Here is a 22,780-nt window from a genome sequence, read left to right as displayed (position 1 = left end):
TGGTGGTGATGATGGTGGTGGTGGTGATGCTGGTGATGATGATGGTGGTGGTGGTGGTGGTGGTGATGCTGGTGATAATGATGGTGGTGGTGATGCTGGTGGTGATGCTGGTGATGATGGTGGTGGTGATGCTGGTGCTGGTGGTGATGATGTTGCTGGTGGTGGTGGTGCTGGTGCTGGTGGTATTAATGGCTCACCCTTGTCTAGTACATACTGTGCTAACTACTACTCTAAGCACTTGAAATTTATTAAGTCATTTAATCCTCCCAACCACCTATGATATTATTTCCACTCTACAGCTAAGGAAACTGAGGCACAGAGAGACTAAGAACCTTGCCCTGTTTCCCCGGTGAAAAGGCAAAGGTGGGATTTGAGCCCGGGCCATCTGGCTTCAGAGCCCATGTGCTTAGCTCCCGTGCTGTGCCGCCTGATTGTGATCGCTAAAACTACAACATTTATTTAGTCTTTGCACTCACCGGGGCACGCGTTCTTTCATTTTTAAACAACACAGCTCCTATGGAGTCAGACCATTATCCTTCTCATTCAGAGACCATCAACGTTTCAGCTGCTGGGACACCCAGAGGCATTGTAGTGCCGCTGTTAAGAGTCTCTGGAGCTGAGTGGCCTGAGTTGGCTCCTCACTAGCTGGGTGACTTTGGGTAATTTCATCAACCTCTCTGTTTCAGTTTTCTCAACTGTAAAATAGGAATAGAATAACGATTATACCTCCTTTGCAGGGTTGTTTCTGAGGATTGGATGAGAACATACAAATAAAGGTTTTAGAGCAGTCTGGCACTAAACGTTAGCTCTTCACATGGCCTCGTGTTCTCTTCCCACACCATGCCGTCTGTCGGGATGCATGGGTGGGGGTGCAGGGTAACTGGGCCTTGCCCTTGTAGTCAGGGGGCCATTCCCCCTTAGGACTGTTCCAGAGGCTGCCCGGTCTAGATGTTTGGCTCTTTGGGTACAGGGTCTGGATGGGTTGAGTGTGTCGGCTACCCTAGGGAGGGTGGCGGTGTCCATGCCCCCCCCACAGGACCTCTGGCTAATGCTGTAGTCCCCGCTTCAGCTGAAGGAGTGGGTGCAGAAGCTCATGATGACCCTCCGGCACCCATCACTGCCGCTGCTGGAGCTGCAGGAAATCATGACCAGTGTGTCCGGTCGCATCCCCGCCCCCGTGGAGAAGTCGGTCCGCAGGGTGATGGCCCAGTACGCCAGCAACATCACCTCGGTGCTGTGCCAGTTCCCCAGCCAGCAGGTGTGTGCCCCCGCCCCGCCCCACTGGGGTGCCCGTGGGTGCTGCCCCAGGAACTCAACCTCTGATCGAGCAGCCAAGATGGCACAGGCTGAGAGTTTCCTTTTGAGCCCTTCTCTACCAAACCCCAGCACTTTCTCCAACGTTGTTGAGATGAGCACGGTTACGTGGCCTTACTCCATAAAACTCGGATTCAGAATAGGAGGTAGCAGTTGGTACAAATACAGGGAGCATTTCCCCCAACGTACCCAGGCTGAAACAGAGGCAGTTGTAGGTTCCAGGGTAGTATGAAATATCTCTCATAATTCTATGTTGGCTTGATTTTGTGCTTTTTTTGTGGAGGAGCGGGTGTTGCTTTGTTAAGCATTTTCAAGATAATTTGCATTTGGAAGAACCTCCTCATTCAGTTTACCTCTGCCCTCTGTCTGGTTAGAAGGGCTGCATACCATCATTGTGCCCTCACCCACATGTTTGTGATTTGGGGAGCTACGCGTCAGCCTAGATCAGGTCACTCCTGGAGGTCAACCGCTCTAGACGCTGGAATATTATTCCATCATAAAAAGGAATCTAATACGGATTTATACTGCAACATAGATGTACCCTGAAAACATGCTAAGTGAAAGAAGCCAGTCATTAAAGACCACGTGTTGCATGATTCCATGTACCTGAAATGGCCAGAAGAGGCAAATCCATGGAGAGAGAAAGTGGATTAGTGGTTGCCAGGGGCTGGGAGAGAGGGCTTGAGAGTAGCTGTGAATGGCTATCGGGTTTCTTTCTGGGGTGATGAAAATGCTCTCAAATTCGATAGTGGTAAATGATTGCACAACTCTGAATATACTGAAAAATACTCAATTAGTTGTATACTGTAAAGAGGGAGGACACCTGGCTTGCTCAGTCAGTAGACCTTGTAGCTCTTGATCTTGGGGTCATGAGTTCGAGCCACACATTGGGCGTAGAGCCTACTTAAAAAAATGAATGAATGAATGAATGAATAGGGGGGATACTATGGTATGTAAATTATATCTCGACTGAGAAATCACCAAAACAAAAGTCTAAAGAACCCCAATTGAGAAAAGTACCTGTTTGGACCTTTCAGGAATCTGTTGTTGGTACAGGTTTTTCATTAAAAATATTTTTTGTTGCCAAAAACAATATGCTAATAACACTAAATCTAGTTATAAAAACAAGACATCCCCCCCCCCCCGGCCCACTTTATTTTCCCTGGGGTTGGAAACTCCGTTCCCTTCCCCCAGATCACTCATATTTGTAGAGAGGAATAATACACGTGTCTTTATGGGATTGTTGTCATTCTAAGCTCAAATTCCTCAAGCAATATGTTGAGCGGGATGAACAGCTGTTTCTGGGTGTCTGGAGAAGGCTTTGGAGCTGAAATTTTCAGATTTTGAATGAGCCTTGGGTGGGTCCTCCATGGGAGCCCACGGTGGGTCCTTCTGGTGACTCCTTCATGGTGGTAACCAGATTGTGTGGTTATGAGTGGCCAGACCTGTCCTGTGTGCCTTTCCAGATAGCCACCATCCTGGACTGCCACGCGGCCACCCTGCAGCGGAAGGCTGAACGGGAGGTCTTCTTCATGAACACCCAGAGCATCGTGCAGCTGGTCCAGAGGTGAGTCCTCGGCCCTCCGTGGGGGGGCGGTTGTCAACTCATTGTCTGTGCATTATACCAGTGCAGCATTCTGGGGCTCTCTCAAGGGCAGGCTCCAACCAAGAGACAGCGCTTGGGGTCCAGAGATGCCGATTACAGTCCCGGCGTAGCTATTCCTAACCCCAGAAACAAGGCCCTTTTCTCCCGTGATCTCAGTTTGCCTGTCTGTAAAATGGGAATAAAAATTCCTCACGTGCAATTAGTTATTCTGAGTTATGAGTGGATCAATGCTTGTAAAGTGCTGATACACGGGGAGTCCTTACAGTAGCTTTGCCTATAGGACAGTGGGATGCGGTGGCTTTATAGGCCGTCAAGGACTCTACAGATTATCCTTGTGGTTTTGAAATCATTGCAGAAGAGAGTTGATGAGGAATTTGTACGTTGAGTAGCTCGTGAGCAGGAAGAACTATTCTGATGACAGGAAGAACTGCCATGTTGTGTGAAAACTCTACCTCGCAGGGATGCTCTGCTTACAAAGACAGAATTGAAACCGTTTTAAACTGGAGCAGATGAAGTGTATGCACGTTTACCCTGTGCTGGGAACAGAGATACAGAGAGAAGTAGGACCCCAGGAGACTGCCCTTCTTTTCAGGGAGTGCCTTGGCTCATGGGGACTCAGACTGCTCATAGAGGATTGAGCTGAGGAAGGGAGTCTTAGTGTGGAGTCCCCACGAAGAGAGAGTTTCACAGCCAAGGGCTAGGAGGGGAGACCCTCGCCAGAACACTTTGGCTGCTAACCTTAAACCCACACTTTAGCTTCAGAGAAACACCTAGAAGAAAATGAACAATCCCTTAGCAGACTTTTCTGTGTTAAACATAAATATCATAGCTCTGTTTTGTTTTTAAGATTTATTTATTTTAAAGAGAGCACGCATGTGCACACGAGTGGGGGGGAGGGGCAGACGGAGAGGGAGAGGGAGAATCTCAAGCAGATTCCCCGCTGAGCATGGAGCCTGAGGCAGGGCTCAGTCATCGATGCAGGGCTCGATCTCATGACCCTCAGGTCATGACCTGAGCTGAAACCCAGAGTCGGACGCTTAACCGACTGAGCCACCCAGGCACCCCTCAAAGCTCCGTTCTATGTATTTTTTTTAGGTCACAGTTGAATAAGTACATGTTCTTTCTTTTGTTGTCAGTAACTCTGGGGTTAAACTGGTCTTCATGCCCTGAAAACTCAGTGTTGTATCACTTAAGAAACTCAATTTCCTACGTGCAGAAGTGATTTAGAAGAGATGAAATGTCTTAGGGAACATCGATGTTAAAATTTGGTTTTTAAAAGGGAAGTGAAATTTACATAGGAATCTATTGATAAAAGTCTTTCAAGTTTCGTTTAATTGTCTTTCAAACTCTATACCTAGGATGGTTCATTGATCATTTTTGGTATCAACCGTGTATGCAAGGCTGACCCTTTTCAGCGTCCTGTCTTTTCTCTCTGGGAATGGGCAGGTGCCATCCAAAGGCTCAGACTTGGACTCTGGCTGGATGTATGACCTTGGGCAAGTCACTGCTGTCTTTGGCCTACAGAGTTAGTGCAAATGAACCGACTCACACATCCCTTCCAGCCTTGAGGATTAGGGGGTATAGCCTCCAGATACTGGATTACTGTTTTCTCCTTTTGGAAGTCCTAAAAGCTCTACTGTAGACTCGGGCACCCCAGGAAGTGGAGCTGATGGTTCAAGCAGCCTCGCCTTTCCTCCCTAGGTACCGCAGTGGGACCCGTGGCTACATGAAGGCGGTGGTGTTGGACCTCCTGCGGAGATATTTACGGGTGGAGCACCATTTCCAACAAGGCAAGAGTCGCCGCCAGCACTGGTGAGAAGCCCACAGGGCGGGAGGGCCCTGAGCCTTACCCCTTTTGTCTCCCTCTAGCTCACTACGACAAGTGTGTGATCAACCTCAGGGAGCAGCTGAAGCCAGACATGTCCCAGGTGCTGGACTGCATCTTTTCCCACGCGCAGGTGGCCAAGAAGAACCAGCTGGTGATCATGTTGATTGTAAGCAGGAAAGGGCGCCCCGTACTCACCGCAGGAATAACATGGGGTCCACAAACTTTCTGGAAAGGGCCAGAGTATAAATATTTTAGCTTTTGCTGGTCATACAGTCTCAGTCCTGACCTTGTACAATGTAAGCAAATGAACATGGCTGTGTCCCAACGAAACTTTGTTTATAAAACCAGGCAGGGGGTGGGATTTATCAGTCGCTGTGGGAGATCATGATTAACACTCACAAAGCACCTACCATGCACCGAGCACTCCTAACATGCTTTACAAATACTAATTTAATTCTCACAGCAAGCCTAGAAGGTGTTCTCACTCTTTTTGGCAGAGCATGTAGGTGAAGTAGTCACTTTCCCAAGGGCACCCAACTTCTAAATGCAGAGTCGGGATTTGAACCCACAGCCTGGACCCCAGAGTCATGAGTTACTAGGGGATAACTGGATTCTGTGTCTTGTGGTAGGATTTTTATTTTCCCTTCTTGGAAAACGTGGACTTTCTTTGTTCTTATTTCTCTTCCTACTAGATGATAATTAGCATCCTTTATAGCTAAAGATGTTTCTCCTTGATATGGTTCCTGATGGCTCATTTGGAAAATATAGAATCAGCAGATAGTAAGAGAGATATGGACTTGGCTTATAGCAAGAGGTGGCTGGAAGACTTTTTTTTTTTTTTTTTGGTAAAGATAGTAAATATTTTAGTATTGAGAACCACACATCCTGTGTTGCAACAACTCAGCTCTGCTGTCAGTATGAAAGCGGCCACAGACCATGTATAAATGAATGTGTGTGGCCGTGTGCCAATAAAACTTTATTTACAAAAATGGGCAGTGGGCCGGAGGTGCCTGTGTGGTTCAGTCGTTAAGTGTCTGCCTTCGGCTCAGGTCATGATCTCAGGGTCTTGGGATTGAGCCCCACATCGGGCTCCCTGCTCCGCGGGAAGCCTGCTTCTCCCTCTCCCACTCCCTCTGCTTGTGTTCCCTCTCTCGCTGTGTCTCTCTCTGTCAAATAAATAAATAAAATCTCAAAAAAAAAAATGGACAGTGGGCCAAATTTGGGCCTGGGCCTGTAGGATATTTAACACCCTAACAAGATGGATTCATAAATACTGATATTTTTGTAAAGAATCATTTTGAAATCTAGGGCAACATGAGGATCTCTTAATCCTAGCTGTACCTGAGAATCTCCTGGGGTAGGTGTAGGGGAGATTTTTAAAAACACAGATGCCCAGGCTCCACCCTGGTCAGTTAAATCAGGCTTTCTGGGGATGTGGGCCAGGCGTTAATACTTTTTAAAAGCTTTGCCAATGCAAAACTCAAGTGTAAGCTGTATATTATATATTGTCAGCTTGGTGTTCAATTTCCTGGGTGTTTTAATGGTTCTTTAGTTAACTAGGAGAAGATCTTTTTTCTTGAGGTACAATCTTAGTGGGAAGGATCATGGTGTCTAACTGACTTTCAGAGAAAGAAAGTGTATATGTGCACGTGTGCATGTGTGTGCTTACCAGAGGAAAAGCAGATGTGATAACAATAGTAAAAGCTTAACAGTTGGTGAATCTGGATCATCAGTATAGGGGTTTTCAATGTACTGATCCTTAATTTTGTTTTAAGGATTTATTTATTTAATTTAGAGAGAGTGTAGGAGGGAGGGGCAGAGGGAGAGAGAGAGAGAGAATCCTCAAGCAGACTCCCTGCTGGGGTGTGGAGCCCAATTCAGGGCTTGATCCCAGAACCGTAAGATTATGGGCTGAGCCGAAATCAAAGGGTCGGATGCTCAACCGACTGAGCCACCCAAGCGCCCCAACTGATCCTTAATTCTTGTGTGGTTTTTGAAATTCTTCAAAATTAAATTCGGGGGGAGGGCTTTCCAGGTGATTGCAGTGTGCAGCCAGGATTGGGAACTTATGCCCAAAGAGATGTCCACTCTTTGCGGGGAATGCCATTGCTAAAATAGTATATAACCCTTTGCAAAATGCCTCCTTTGGATAGAGTTTTTTTCAGCTGAGTGTTTGTAAAGCAAGGTATGCTTGTTATCTATTACCATCTGCTCGCCATTCAAAGGCCAGGGGTGGGAGCTGTGGGTTAGCCTGCTGTCGTTACTCTTTGTGCCCATGACTCTCTTCTGGGCAGGAAGGTACTAAAAATTAGGTACACCAGAGGACAGCCTGGTGGAGTGGCCCCCAGATCAGAGAGCTAGGACACTTGCTTGGGGCTTCTCAGTGAAGGCGGTTGAAGATGTTGTACCAGGTGTGGTTTCTGGGATGTCTGTGCGAGATCCATTATTCTTTTGGCTCTCTTGGTTCCATTTGTTGAAAATGACGAGTTCTTTGCACTTGATGATATTTGGTGCTGGGGACACTTTCTGGAAAGACTTGTTAATTGAATATTTCCTTTGAAATGAAATTGTCTTGAGTCTTTGAGGGGACTCGGTTTCTAAAGCAAATCACAGTGGGGGAGGGAGAGAAAATTTAGAATAATCTATGTGATTTCTTCAGCACCCACAGGCTTGTGTGTTTGTGTACAAGTGTGAAATATTAATGCGATACAAATGTTCTGATCATAAAAACAGAGCAGGCTCGTTCTAATTAGGGAAATGCAGAGGCAGGTGTAGAAGAAAGGCCCCACCATCTGGTGACTTCTTGGAGAACAGTCTGGGCTGGGGCAGGGGTGGGGGCGTGTTCCTGGGTCATTCATATTCCCAGCAGTCATTGTTCTATCTTCAGGGGGTATCAGGGAACACCTGCTCTGAGCCATTCCCAAGCCCTTCTTGCATTTAGGGCATAAGGGGTTGATGCACAGACCAGGTGCATGCAGCCCTCTGGTCTCTGGCAAAAAGGTTCCTCATTCCAAAGCAGGAGGAGGGGTGCTCATGGGAACCACTGTCCCTTTACTTCTGCAACTCCAGATCCTCCTTCCTGTAAGAAGCTGCCCTTGACCTCTCCAGAATGCTCCCCATGGGGACTTCCAGAGGGTGACTTACCACACCCTCACTAGAGCATCCCGTGTGAACCTTACTCTTTGTTTGTACCTGGCTCTATTTCCCCTCCTCCCACTTCTTCCAAACTGTGAACCCCTTAAGTCAGGCAGCAATGTAGAGAGGAAAGAGTTAAGAAGCCTTGAGGACAGAATAGACCTGGGTTTGGATGTGGCTTGGCTTTGCCCATGCTCGGTGGCCTGGGGGCAAGGCACACAGCTTCTGAGCCTCAGTTTCCTCATCTGTAAAATGGGAATCATATCATAACTCCTCAGAGGGGTGGGAGGGTTTGGGGAAATGAATGTCAAGGGTGGAGTTGCTTGCTTGATAATGGCTGGTTATTAATAGTGATGTAGGTAGAGACTTAATTGTATTTTTTGTCCGAGCAGGTGTTTAGGGCATGGGCACTATTATCAGGCTGTGCCAGGGATGCTCAGAGAGCTGAGGAGGTAGCTGCACCCACCTAGCTGAGGGTGAGTGCTGGCTTGTTTCCTTCTGGCGGAGGAAAGGCATTTGGATTCTGTCTTTATCCCCCAAAGGATGAACTCTGTGGCCCAGACCCTTCCCTGTCGGAAGAGCTGACCTCCATCCTCAACGAGCTCACTCAGCTGAGCAAAAGCGAGCATTGCAAAGTGGCCCTCAGAGCCAGACAGGTAGGGTTGTGGGGTGCTGTCCCTCACAGTGCACAGCCCGTCTGCTGCCATCCCGGCCCTTCGCGTCTCCCCTGGAAGGTTGGCTTACCCCCCTCGCCCCACACTGCAGGTCCTGATTGCCTCCCACCTCCCGTCCTATGAGCTGAGGCACAACCAGGTGGAATCCATTTTCCTGTCTGCCATCGACATGTACGGCCACCAGTTCTGCCCAGAAAACCTCAAGGTGAGGCTGCCGCCTCTGTCCACCTTCCACAGAGCACACACTGTGGCCCAGGGGGGGCCTCCTGGAGATGGGCTCCCCATGCCCTCCGTGCGCCAGCACCTGGGTTCAGGGCACAACTGCAGACCAGCGCTTTAGCCCGGTGTGGCCGGGGCTGCCAGAGGGGGAGTCATGGCTTCATCTTTTGGGCTCCCCCACCCCCCAATTTTGGATCATTTGCAAGCCTCCAGCTACCCCGTCCGCCTCTGGAACGGGAACCTTGGGTGCCGTCCTCCCAGAACTGTTTCCGCTTTCAGATCGATGGGCCTGGGACACCGGCAGCATTTTCTTGATAGGACCACCGTGGGCTTCCCCACCCTGCCCCACCGCTCCGTTCATCTGACCTGTGGTTGAAACCTGCTCACATTTCCCTTCCTTCCCATCCTCTAGAAATTAATACTCTCTGAAACGACCATATTTGATGTCCTGCCCACCTTCTTCTACCACGCTAACAAAGTCGTCTGCATGGCATCCTTGGAGGTAAGTAAGAGGGAGGCCCCAGGAACAGTATCTGTCCCGAAAATGCCAGTTCTTGCATCCGCTGCCCGCTGGTCACGCGCCTGACCCTGGGCCACGCACCTCGAGCGCGGGGTCCTATCCCCTCCACAAGGTAGGTGCTGTTGCTACACAGTCTTCCAGAGAAGGGAAGCGAAGCTCAGGGAGGTGGAGCGACTCACTCAGGGTCTCACAGCTGGGGAGTGGCAGGGCCGGGGTTCACACTAGGTCTCAGTCCAGAGGCCTTGCTGGTACTCCCTGTTACCTCCCCTGCCATCCCGGCCTCATCTCGGCAGGGCACACCTAGATACTAGCCACCAAGAGCCCAGGCACCTTGTGCAAACTCTCTGACTCCCTGCATTACATACCTTTGGAAGACTCGTCTGCTGGGAACCTCAAGAGCTGGAAGGAACCTAGGTGACAGTTTCAGGTGACCTCCCTGTGTGATGGGGCAGAGAGGGGAACGACCAGCAGCAGAACCCTCTGATCTTGGAGTCTCGGTCCCCTGGGGCCTCCACTCCCTCTTCTGCCACCTTTGTAGACCCTGTGGGTCACCCATCCTGGTGCTGGAAGGTTGACTGGGTCTCCATGGAGACCGTTTGGGGCTTGTGAGCATGTCACAGCCCCAGAGCCTCCTGGGCCTGCAGTCTTTCCCTCCTCCCTGGTTTCAACTCAGAGAATCCTTTTCAGGTCTCCCGGTTTCCAGCGGTGCGACCCAGTAGTGCCCATCCGTGCCCTTTCCCCCACTCTTTCCACTGTTCAACTGTCTCGAGACCCACTGTGCGCCAGGCGCTGGGGATGCAGCAGGCAACAGCCGCAGTCTCTGCCCTCATGGAGCTTCTCCCTGGTTGGGGAGAGACACACGCTAAATATTTCCTTCGTTACACATACGATAGGGTCTCAGGGGGAACATAGCCGTCACGCTGAGAAGCAGTCAGCAGGATATAACCTTACCGGGAGGGTCAGCTCCGACTTGGATAGAAAGTGATATGAAAGCAGGCATTCAAAGAGCGAGTCAGACTTGGTGGAGAGGAAGAAGCAAAGAAGTTCCAGTCAGTGGGAGCAACCTGTGCAAGATTACGAGCTGTGTGACGTCTGGTCAGTCGCCTGCCTTCTCTGGACGTTTAGATCCTCATGCCGCAGCAGGGGCAGTAATGCCTGCTTTGCAGGGTTATTTGGAGATAAATGAGTAAGCATCTGACGTGAGCACTGTTGCTGCTCACTGTCCAAGCGCTGGGACCTATGTCACATGGAAGGCAGCAGCCCACCTTCTTTGCTTTTTGGAGTGCTAAATCCCATTTTTTTTTTTTTCTGTTGGAGAATTTTCCAGAGCTCTTTGAGCATGCTGTCCCTTTGTTTGGCAGCTTGATTGAACACAATCCAACCTTTTCTCCACGACTCAAGTTGAGCATTGTGAACATTACAGTTTTACTTGCTCTCTTGAGATGTGTAGAGTTTCGTTCCTGCTCTAAATGTGTGGGTGTCCCCAAGACCAGCCCGAGGTCCGATGAGTCACTAGGAAGACTCACAGGGCTCAGCAGATGGTCATGCTTGTGGCTGGCATTTGTCACAGCGAAAGGATGCAAAGCACAATCAGCAGAGGGACAAAGTGTGTGGGCTGACGTCCAAAGGAAACCAAGTGCAAGCTTCCAATGGTCCTGTAGGCACTTCTCATTCCTCATGAGAAGTTATGACAACATGTGTTTTTTTTTTTCTTTTTTAAGATCTTATTTATTTGAGAGCAAGAGAACACGAGGGGGGGAGGGGCAGAGGCAGAGGGAGAGGGAGAGGGAGAAGCAGGCTTCCCGCCAAGCGGGGAACCCAGTGCCGGACTCGATCCCAGGACCCTGAGACCATGACCTGAGCAGACGAAGGCAGACGCTTAACCGACTGAGCCACCCAGGCGCCCCATGACAACATGTTTGAAGTGAGGCTCAGAGACTCAGCGCCCTAGGGGTTTTATTGGGGGCTGGTCCTAGTATGTAACAAAATTCTGAATTCCCAGAAAGAAAGCACACGTTCAACATAAAATCACTCTTCATACAGCTAAGGTGCCATGAACCATTCTTATCAGGGAAGAGTGGGAACCCTCCCAAATCCAAGTTCCCAGAGGCCGGCCAAGGGTCTTTTAAAGGATAGCAGTTAGGTCCGCTATGTTAACTCTTGCTACACAATTCTTATATTCCTTATTCAATTAAAAAACTCCCACTGTCTAACCTCTGGAATTGTGCTGTCCAGTATGGCAGTCACTGGCCACATGTGGCTAGTGAATGCTTGAAATGCAGCTGGTCTGAATCGAGCTGTGCTCTAAGTATTCAATGCACACTGGATTCCAAAGACTTTGTATGGAGAAAGAATTTCAACTGTATTGGTACTTTTTTATATTGATTACATGTCAAAATGACATTACATTTGGTATTGGGGATGAAATTATATTATTAAACTAATTTTCACCTGTTGCCTTATTTTTTGAAGTGGCCACTAGAAGCTTGAAAATTAGAATTGCATATGTGACCATGTTATATTTCTTTCGGGTGGCGCCGCTATTCTAAAGCAGGAGTTGGCGACTATAGCCTATGGGCCACATCTGGCCCACTGCTTGTTTTTATAAATAAAGTTTTATTGAAACCCTGCCATGCCCATTCAGTTACATGTTGTCCTTGGCTGCTTCCAGGCCGCAGTGACAGAACTGAATAGTTGGGATAGAGACGGGTGTCCGGCAAAGCCTAAAACATTTACCGTCTAGCCCTTGGCGAAGTAAAGTAACACTGTAAAATGTGAGCGAACTTGTTGTTTGCAACTGCTTGGAGATCATTTAGAGATGATTTCTGGCATCCCTCCGGCCTGAGTTTCATCAGGTTTTGCGGGCACTCTGCAGCGCGCCCTGAGAGAGTGTCTTCTGTGCTTCTGCCTCATTAGGTTTATGTGCGGAGGGGCTACATCGCCTATGAGTTAAACAGCTTGCAGCACCGGCAGCTCCCGGACGGCACCTGCGTGGTGGAATTCCAGTTCATGCTGCCCTCCTCCCACCCAAATAGGTATGGAGTGGTGTGCACCCCGGGGTGGTGTGTGGTTCTTTCCTCTCTGACCCCCGTAGTCCTGGCTCTGGAGGGACCCAGCGAGTATGTCTGGGGAGACAGTCAGGGATACCACTCCTCCACTGTGGGATCTGCCTATATCTCCATTCTCCCATCTGTAAGATGAGATAATCCAGTGTCTACCTCATCCACCTGCACTGCCCAGTATAGTAGCCACTACCCATACATGGGCTCTTTAAATTAAAATGAGTGAAATGCAATTAAAAATTCAGCTCCTCAAGTCACACCAGCCGCACTGAAAGGGCTCAGCAGCCATATGCGGTTTGTGGCTGCCATATTGGATATTGCAGTTCTAGAACATTCCATCACCATAAAAAGTTCTATTGGACAGTGCTTTCCTAAACCATGATGCAGAGTAAATGAGATACGACGCACATGGCACTTAGGGCATGTTGTTGGTGAACATCAGGGACCCCTGTGATGATTATCACTATGTTGTTAGTGCCCGATGGCATGCTGTTGGTCGGGCACCATGCTAAGCGCTTCCATACTCTATCTGACACATGAGGAGCCCTGGGCCTTCCCTTGGCACGGGCCCAGCTGCTCATTCGCGTGGGGTAGGGATTTGAACCGCGTGCCTCTCCCGTCAGAGTGCCCTCCACGGCCTCTGAGGGTCCTCCGGAGCCACCGGCTGGGGCGAGTGTGTTGGCCCATCTGGATCCCCACGATGTCCTCAGTCGGGGACACACTGGAGTGCCTCTTCTCTCTCACCTTCTTTTTTTAATCCATCTAATTTCAGGCCCTGAAGTGCCATCCTGGTCAGGTAGAGTGTGTTACCTTCAGCTAAAGTAAACACGTCTCCCTGGGATTTGGAGCGTTCCCTTTCCCTCTTCCTCACCTCTCTGGGTCTGGTTCTCCTGGGGGTCGCCACACAGGCCTGGCTTGTGGCTAGAACGGTCTCCTCATTATTTGGGCATTGAATTAATTGGATCTTGTATCTATATGGGCAGCAGGATTCATGATTTCTTTAAGTGGGGAATATTTGGATCTCTTGGGGTTTCAAAGCATGGTTTTCTTTCAGTGGCTTTTAAGAAGAAGGGTGTTGCTTTGTTACAGATGAAGAAGTACTTCTCCATGAGGCACCTCCTTTTGTGTCTGTCGTTTATTTTTTTTTTTTAGTGTTATTTACTTTTACTCTTCTTATTTAAAAAAAAAAATCATGATATTTTGTCCAATTGAGAGAAAAGGAGTCAAAGTGTTTGTGGCCCTGGAATCATTTGGGGGAATGTGGGTGGCATGGTGCAAGGGCTTTTGAAACTGTCTGCCCCCGAGGAGGCATTCTGTTCTTTCTTTGATTTTGTTGTCTTAGCAATTCAACCTGGTTGGGATAGGAAGGTGGTTTTCCTAAGCCTGTGGGTCAGTCACACCTTGTTTCTTAGGAGGAACCTATACACATATTTGGGTTATTGGTTGTGACCCTCCGTATGGGCCCAGGGTCCTATTTTGACCCACACAGACACTGAGGACCCTGGGGCGGTAGGATCTGGAGAGTGTGGCCCTATGTGGGGGGCTGCAATTCTAACTCCAGGAAAATGGTCCGCTAAACCAAATCTTTCCTTATTTTTACCCCACAAGAGAAGCAGGACATCTAGACTTTTAAAAATAACATGAAATTCTTCAACTTCACTGTGAATAGGTAATTAATGTATAAGAATATATTAAAAATGCTGCAGTGACCCAAGTCCATCCTGTGGGCTGAATTCAGCCCATGCTGCCTGCCAGTTTGCTAATCTGTATTAAGCTGTCCGGGAGCAGGGGGCAGTCCTGGATGGGGAGTTCAGGGGTACCCAACAGGAAGGCACAGAGGCCACCCCCCACCTGGGTCAGGGATCTCCAAGAGCACCCCACATTTGAGGATTCACTAAGAAGATATACAGGGCTCAGGATGTATCATGCTCACGGCTGTGACTTGTCACAGTGAAAGGACATGAAGCGAAGTGAAGGACAGTCAGCGAGAGATAAAAGGTCATGGGCGCGGGGGTGGGAGGTGCGGAGGGTAAAGTCTAGAGGATACCTGGTGCAAGCTTCCAAGAGTCCTCCGCAAGGGAGTCACAGAGGATGCCCTTCATCCCCCAGCAGTGAGTTGTGATGACCCATGTGCAGTGTGTCCAGCAGCTGGTTAGAGACTCAGCACCCAGGGTTTTCGCGGGGAGCTGGTCATGTACACACTGTCCGCCAAGCATGCACCCAAATCCCAGACTCCAGAAGGAAAGCAAGTGCTCAGCACAAACAATTTGGGCACAGTGAGCCTCTTATCATTTAGGGAATGGTGGGAACCTTCCCCAAGCTCCCAGACACCAGCCAAGGGCCAACCTTGTAAGCAGATCCCCTTTCCAGGAGAGCAGCCCCAGGCCTGCTCCTTTTTTTTTAATATTTTTAGTTTGTTGCCAGTATCTGGTCTTTTTTTTAAGATCTCACCCATTTATTTAATTGACAGAGAGACAGCGAGAGAGGGAGCACAAGCACGGGGAGTGGGAGAGGGAGAAGCAGGCTTCCTGCTGAGCAGGGAGCCCGATGCGGGGCTTGATCCCAGGACTCCAGGATCATGACCTGAGCCGAAGTCCGTCGCCCAACCAACTGAGCCACCCAGGCGCCCCAGGCCTGCTCTTTTGACTCTCTTCTGTACCCCATCTGATAAAGAGCCTCTCCTTCACTTGATTCCAGGGCCCAATTGTCACTGCTCCAGGGGACCCATTTCTATTTGCTGCTGGTGAGCAGCCAGTCCTGGGGGCAGGGACCAGCTAAACTCTAATGGGCTGCTGGCCGAGGGGCCAGTTTTGATTTCTGACCCTGTCCCAAGAGCAGGTTTGATGGAGGCAGAGGCACTGGGGAAACAGAGGCCTGGCATGTCTCTTTAGAACCAAGCCTGTCCCTTCACCAGCCACCCGGGGCTGGGCTGTTTGGGAGAAATTGGTGCTAAGGGTGTTCATTCTCTGTGGCCGAGTTCGTGATCTTGGATTTCCCTGGGACCACGTTGAGGCTGGAACTTGTCTGCATGCATGCATGCATGTATGCGTCATTCACTCATTCATTCATCACTTGCTTGTGGAGCTCTTAGTCTATACCAGGTCCTGAGCAATCAGACAAGACTCCGCAGACCCAGACCCCCATCCCTTCCACCCCCAATCTTAGGTCCTGCTATGGGCGGGCTCTAATGCTAGTCTGGCTCACTGAAGCTTTCAAGGCAGGAGCAGCTCTTGCGGCCAGATCTTCAAGCGGCTGCTTCATTCCCCTCTTCCGATCCCCCCATAGGATGGCCGTGCCCATCAGCGTCACCAACCCCGACCTGCTGAGGCACAGCACCGAGCTGTTCATGGACAGTGGCTTCTCCCCACTGTGTCAGCGGATGGGGGCCATGGTCGCCTTCAGGAGATTTGAGGACTTCATAAGGTACCCAGGGTGGCCTAGTCCCTCAAACACCCCGAGCAGAGGTGCCAAGCAAGCTTCCCCTGGCCCACGCCTGTTCATTTGTGTAGCCTGCCTGACTGTGCACTTCTACACTGTGAGACTCTGAGCAAATTATTTCACCTCTCTATGCCTTAGTTTTCCCATCCTTATAATGGGAATAAGAGAAGGATCTACTTTATAGGACCACCAGGAAAATTAAATGAGATCGTGTATATTAAATATTGTATTTAAAGTGTAGTTAAAAAAAGGGGAGGGGCACCTGGCTGGCTCAGTCAGTAGAGCATGTGACTCTTGACCTCGGGGTTGTGAGTTCAAGCTCCACATTGGGTGTGGAGCCTACTTAAAAAAAATAATAAAGCGTAGTTAAGGTGTAAGTGACTGCCCTCTCCCCCGACCTGTTCCTCCGTGCTGTGCGTTGTGCTTGGATTATCTTGTTGTAACTCCCCAATAGCCTTAGTTGATTTGGGGAGGTGAGGGGTGAGGATCCCCCGGCCTGTGACGGGCAGCCCACCTGATGCCCCAGAGCACCGGACTTCCTTTTATTCACAATCTCAGACCACACAGGCTCCTTCTTCCCTTTTGGGGCAACACCCCATCGGTGGAGGCTTGGACCTGGTCAGGACCCCAGTGAGCTCTGCACAGAGTTGAATGAGCTCAGAGAATGGTGGGTGGCAAAGAGGGAGGACCCAAGTCTCTCATCTGCCTGGAGCACAATCTTGACCTTCGATGTCACGGAGCAGCAGTCCCTCAGCCCTGCCTCTCCACCCCGCGCCCCCAGGAATTTCGACGAAGTCGTCTCCTGCTTTGCCATCGTGCCCCGGGAAGCCCCGCTCTTCAGCAAGGTCTATACTTCCTTGTACTGTGAGGAAGACAGCAAGGTCGGTGTCCAAGCAGGGGGCATATGCTGAGGAGGGGGCGGGCTGGGGCTCTCGGGTCCTTCTACCACCTACCTTTGTTTTGCCCTCCCAGAACCTCAGAGAAGAGCCGATCCACATCCTGAATGTGGCCATCCAGTACGCGGACCACCTGGAAGATGAGGAGCTGGTGCCGATTTTCCGGACGTTCGTACAATCCAAGGTATGCTGGGCTTGCCTCTGGTTCTGAGTCACGGAAGGAGGAGGGAGGGGCTGTTGTGGTGAGGCGTCCCATGTGCCTGAGTCCTGCTGTGCACTTCAGAGGCACAGACCTGGCTTCCCAGCCCAGCCCCGCGACTCCTCGGAGCCCGTAACCTTGGGTGGAAGTGGTTGAACTCGGTAGTGGCTGAACTTAAACCTTTTCCCCAATAACATGGGGGCAGTGTTTCTCTCTCCCTGGGTGTTGTAATGATAAAAGACAAAGTATAGGGGCACCCAGGCGGCTCAGTCGGTTAAGCATCCAACTCTTGATTTCGGCTCAGGCCATGATCTCAGGGTTGTGGGATCAAGCTCTGCATTGGGCTCCGGGCTGGGTGTGGAGCCTGCTTAAGATTCTCTCTCTCCCTCTCCTTCTGCCTCTCCCCACCCCTGCCACTCTCTCTCTTAAAAAAAAAAAAAAAAAAAAAGACAAAGTATATACAGTTGACCCTTGAACAGTATGGGTGGAACTAGGCAGGTGCACTCATTCCCAGATTGTGTTCCGACAAACACAATACGGTGCTGTAAATGTTTTTCTTCTTCCTTGTAATTTTCTTAGTAACCTTCCTTTTTGTCAGCTTACTTTGTTGTAAGACTATAGTATATAGTATGTATAACATGCAGAAAGTGTTGACTGTTTATGTTATCAGTAAGGTTTCTGGTCAACGGTAGGATATTCATAGTTCTTGGGGAGTCAAAAGTTATATGTGGATTTTTAACTGTGCAGAGGATCGGCGCCCCTAACCCCACATTGTTCAAGGGTCAGTGGGACACCACTTAGCCTGTGCAATGAAGAATGAAATGAAGTATATGTACACTTCGAGGACACATTCAATAAATAGTTTGGGGGGGGGACTGTTTTTGTTGAAATAACCCAGAAAACTCAAAATCTTTAAAGAGTCACTTACACTGACCACCATCTAATGCAAAGAACTTCTTGTGTAAGCATGTGGCCATTGCCAGCATATAGTCTCATGCTGGCAGGAGGGACAGCTGTTAGTACGCTCAAGGACCTCCACTGCAAATAGATGTGGAGCCGCTTGGCAAGCGTAGGTAGTAGAAACAGTGGGAAGGTACTGTGCGACCTTGGGCAGGTTACTTTACCTCTCTGATCCGTAGTTTCCCCAACTGTAAAATGGGATGCTAAGATTTCTAACTCCTAAATTAATCAGATCTACCAGGCACGCTATCTGGCTGTTCTCCTTAGTTGGTCTCAACTTGAAGAACACTTGGAAATTTTCAGTTGTTGTTAGTCTGTTTACCTGTACATTGGTCGTATTCTCCGACCAATGGGAGGGACACCTCTTACCTCCTCTGACTTGGCATCCCTCAGAAGACCTGGCCTCGTGATTCCTAGGCAGGAGATGGGGGTGAATGATGCTGAGTCACGGATAAGGCCTTGAAAGCTTAGGGACATTATTGTCCGTGATTTACTTAGACTTGATAATAAGGTAATGATGTTCACAGTAGAAAATGTTTAAGGTACAGACAAATATGAAAACAAAACCCACACCCCTACCATCCAGCCCCGGGATGAAGATATTGGCATATTTCCCTTCAGCGGGTTTCTTCTTGACACAGCCGATGTACTTACTGGGTTTACACTTGGCATCCCGCGGCATAGATAAAGCAACATTTGGGTTGTTGGGGCTCACCCTACCCTTTAACCAAATCAAATGACGCTCAAGATAGTTGGTGTTTCTGGGCACCTGGGTGGCTCGGTTGGTTAAGCGACTGCCTTCGGCTCAGGTCATGATCCTGGAGTCCCGGGATCGAGTCCCACATCGGGCTCCCTGCTCAGCGGGGAGTCTGCTTCTCCCTCTGACCCTCTTCCCCCTCGTGCTCTCTGTCTATCATTCTCTCTCTCTCAAATAAATAAATAAAATCTTAAAAAAAAAAAAAAAGATAGTTGGTGTTTCTTACCCAGAGAGAGCAGTGGGAGGGATGCCAGACTCACCTGTGGAAAGTATGGGCCATGAGGACCCCCAAAGCACGGACGAAGAAATCGTCCTCTAAATACCAACCCGGGAAGATATCCATGGGCTAGAAAAGATTAAATGTATGTGCTTCTGTACAAAAGAGAGCGAGAAGAATATACACCTGCTGGGGGAAGGACTTTTAATGTTACATATTGCTCTTGTGTTGAAAATTTTTTGCATTAAGCGGATACCTACATATATATTCTCCCATACACACATTCATATACATTCCCACACACACTCACACATTGATACACATCCTTAGTTGAGAACAAATCATGGAGGCTCCCCATAACCAGGCTGGTTTTCCCACATTCAAACCCTCTTCGTTTTGTGGTTTATCCTGTTCTCTTTGCAACCCACGTACCATTAAGTATTCTTTTGTTTGTCTACTTACGTCTTTCTGAAATGGGCTAAGACTACTCATTTCCTCTAATAATTTTCCTTACTGTAGGGACAAGTTAAGCAAGAACCATATTTCCTTGTCTTTTGGGTTTTTCTTTCCCCACAATACTGTATATAATAATATTTATTTTGGGGGCACCTGGGTGACTCAGTCGTTAAGTGTCTGCCTTCGGCTCAGGTCATGGTCCCAGGGTCCTGGGATCGAGCCCCACATCGGGCTCCCTGCTCAGTGGGAAGCCTGCTTCTCCCTCTCCCACTCCCCCTGCGTTGTGTTCCCTCTCTCGCTCTCTCTGTCAAATAAGTAAATAAAATCTTTTTAAAAATATTTATTTTGTTTAGGGATTACCTAAAAATAATTTTGTACCCTTCTTGGGTACTTTCCTATTAAAGTTTAACATACAGAAAATGTGTACAAATCGTAAAGGTACAGCCTGATGAATTTTCATAGGGAATTCCCAAGTGTAACCAGCATTTAGATAAAAAAATGAATGTTCTCCTTTCTTCTTTGCCAGAGATAACCGACAACTAGCCTAAGTTTTAACAACATAGATTAGTCTCATCTGTTCTCGAATTTTGTATAAATGAAATCATATAGTGTGCACTTTTTTGTGCTTTTTTACTCATCTTTTTTTTTTTAAAGATTTCATTTTTAAGTAACCTCTACACCCAATGTGGGGCTCAAACTCACAACTCCAAGATCAAGAATTGCATGCTCCACTGAATGCGCCAGCCAGGCCTTCCCAGTTTGTCTTTTTTTAATAGAACGGTGACACCCTCCCCCCCCACTTAATTTTATTAAAGATTTCATGAAATGTTAAAAAAATGTATATATGTGTGTATGTATATACGTATATATATTTCAACATAACACCTTTATTAAATATAATTCACATGTCACACTATTCCTCCATTGAAAATATACAATTCAATGCTTTTTGGTATATTCATACAGTTGTGTAATCATCATCATGATAAAAATATTTTAGAATGTTTTTACCAACACCACCTCCAAAAAGAAAACCTATTAGCAATCATTCCCCATTTTCCCTCAATCCAACACCGCTCCCCCCCCCCCCCCCCCCGTGCCCTGGGCAACCATGAATCTACTTTCTGTCTCTATGGATCTGCCCATTCTGGATGTTTCCTGTAACTGGAATGATGCAATATGAGGTCTTTTGTAACTGGTATCTTCGAGTCAGCATCATGTTTTCAAGATCCAGCCATGTGGAAACTTGTGTCAGTACTTCATTTCTTTTTGTGGCTAGATACTATTCCATTGCCTTTTTGGTTTTTAATGCAGAAAAACATCCTTGTGGATTGCGGACTCCGAAGAATCACATTCCTGATTGCCCAAGAGGTCAGTGCGATTCTCAGTACATCCGTAGGAGTCTTTAACATTCCTCAAGACTCAGTACCACTGATTTGGCGTTTACTCTGTAGATGGGGGTGGAAGAGAGCAATCGCTAAAAAAGAGAAGATTTTCCCAAAGGATTCATTCTAGAAGCATACGGGTTATGGTTAAAAAAAAAAAAACCAAAAAACAAGTATATCAGTATTTAAATGAATCTTAGTTGATTTCATTGTTTCTTTTGCAGAAAGAATTTCCCAAGTTTTTCACATTCAGAGCAAGAGATAAGGTATGACATAAAGCAGTGATACTTTTCTCGCCTCCCTGGCATCTTTGATATTCAGGAAGAGTAGAGTCCCCAGTCCTTAAGGTACCCCTGTATTCTAGAACATGTAATTTCTGTGTAGACTCCAGCCTCTGGGATTGTGTTTCCCTGCGGAGCTCAGACCCCATGCTTCCCATCCGGATCATTGTTGTCCTCAGATGGCTCTCCCAACCTCTTTTTCTTATGTTCTTGCAGGCCGGCTGCATATTTTTATAATCAGAGTTTGATTGGAACACAGCCACACCTGCTTGATGTCCTATTGTCTGCTGCGGCTTTCTCGTTCCAGTGGCAGAGATGGTGTGGCTGTGACCGACCGTGTGGCCCAGCAGCCTCACACGTTCCCTCTCTGGCCCTTTAAGAAAAGCTTTGCTGATCCCTATTTTAGAACAGGTGGGCTTATTCCCAGCACAGACTCTACACTCCGTCCTCTTCAGTATCTCATAGTTGAATTGATCCAAAGCCTTTCATTTCTAGCTCAGACCCGTCCTTTGGTGAGGGTCTTCATTTTCTCTCTACTTCAGTCTCCGGCATGGTCTGTCGCTTCCTTTGGGGGACGAGTTTCCACAGAGAAACCAGCGCTTAGTGACTTCTTGAGAGGTACTCTGTTGTGACAGAACAGAGGCTGGTTGTGCCGGCAGGTGCTGGGGACTAGGTAGGCTCACCCGGGAGCCGAGAGGCTCAGGCCAGCATGCAGGACCTGCCATGTTCGTGGCTCTCCTCCGGACCTTCCCAAAACCCAAATCTCTGAGTCCTGGGGTTGCTCACAGGGTGACGTGATGAAGGCTACCCCTCTGAGTGCGAAAGCCGCCAACACCAGGGGTCTGCAGGTCAGGGCGTGGAGCCAGCAGGCGCGCGGCCCCAGGGACCCATTCGGTGTCTGTCTGTGTGTCTGTCTGTCTCCACTCTCTGGCCGGCCCCGCAGTTTGCAGAAGATCGCATTTACCGTCACCTGGAGCCCGCCCTGGCCTTTCAGCTGGAGCTCAGCCGGATGCGCAGCTTCGATCTGACCGCCGTGCCCTGCGCCAACCACAAGATGCACCTTTACCTAGGCGCGGCCAAAGTGAAAGAAGGGGCAGAAGTGACGGACCACAGGTTCTTCATCCGTGCCATCATCAGGCACTCGGACCTCATTACAAAGGTAAGACATCACTGAGGGCAGCTTTCTCCCTCTGAGCTGCTCACTCACGTGCTGGCCTTCCCTTCACTGAGTCCCTGCTCTGTGCTGGGCACTCGGCGGCGTGCTGGGGATCATGGGGTGTGCTGGGCACATACATCTGTGCCCTTGTGACTCTCCCGTCTGGGGAGCCCGGGGGAGGCAGACATCAAAGTGGCTTGTGTGCATGTCCCGGCTGGCGGCACATGGACACCTTTCTTGTGTCCCACGGATCTGTCTGCATGAGAAGGGAGTTGAGAAGATAGGAAGATACTGGCTTATTAAAGGAGTTTCTTGTACTTGCTTATTGAGTGCATGATCATTTTTCATTGTTTCTTGCATTCAGACAAGTTATCTATGATTTTATTTATTTATTTATTTTAAAGATTTTATTTATTTATTTGACAGAGAGAGAGACAACGAGAGAGGGAACACAAGCAGTGGGAGTGGGAGAGGGAGAAGCAGACTGCTGGCTGAGCAAGGAGCCCATGTGGGGCTAGATCCCAGGACCCTGGGATCATGACCTGAGCCGAAGGCAGATGCTTAATGACTGAGCCACCCAGGCACCCCAAGTTATCTATGATTTTATTGTGAACTTTTCAAACAATATTGAAAACGACTTTTTCTTTAAAGATTTTATTTAGGGCGCCTGGGTGGCT

At 48.7% G+C, this 22,780-nt stretch overlaps 1 protein-coding gene across 5 annotated transcripts in view; it reads left to right on the top strand.

The window, feature by feature from the left end:
- Positions 1-22,780, top strand: part of ACACB (acetyl-CoA carboxylase beta) — a 119,352-nt gene that overhangs the window by 66,673 nt on the left and 29,899 nt on the right. For all 5 annotated transcript variants that reach the window (XM_073880976.1, XM_025889344.2, XM_073880977.1 and 2 more), the window contains 14 exons: positions 1,070-1,258; positions 2,781-2,881; positions 4,622-4,710; positions 4,790-4,914; positions 8,426-8,539; positions 8,649-8,762; positions 9,189-9,278; positions 12,213-12,331; positions 15,644-15,781; positions 16,578-16,677; positions 16,769-16,876; positions 20,596-20,652; positions 20,891-20,932; positions 21,891-22,106. In XM_073880976.1, the coding sequence (XP_073737077.1) occupies positions 1,070-1,258; positions 2,781-2,881; positions 4,622-4,710; positions 4,790-4,914; positions 8,426-8,539; positions 8,649-8,762; positions 9,189-9,278; positions 12,213-12,331; positions 15,644-15,781; positions 16,578-16,677; positions 16,769-16,876; positions 20,596-20,652; positions 20,891-20,932; positions 21,891-22,106 (1,602 nt within the window). The remainder of the gene's footprint in view (positions 1-1,069; positions 1,259-2,780; positions 2,882-4,621; positions 4,711-4,789; positions 4,915-8,425; positions 8,540-8,648; positions 8,763-9,188; positions 9,279-12,212; positions 12,332-15,643; positions 15,782-16,577; positions 16,678-16,768; positions 16,877-20,595; positions 20,653-20,890; positions 20,933-21,890; positions 22,107-22,780) is intronic.

The sequence above is a fragment of the Callorhinus ursinus genome, unplaced genomic scaffold (assembly GCF_003265705.2).
Source record: "Callorhinus ursinus isolate GAN/ISIS: 27379988/994484 unplaced genomic scaffold, GSC_fseal_2.0 scaffold41, whole genome shotgun sequence".
Classification (NCBI taxonomy): Eukaryota; Metazoa; Chordata; class Mammalia; order Carnivora; family Otariidae; genus Callorhinus; species Callorhinus ursinus.
Note: the sequence above shows the minus strand (reverse complement) of the source record. Positions and strands in the feature narration are given on the sequence as shown.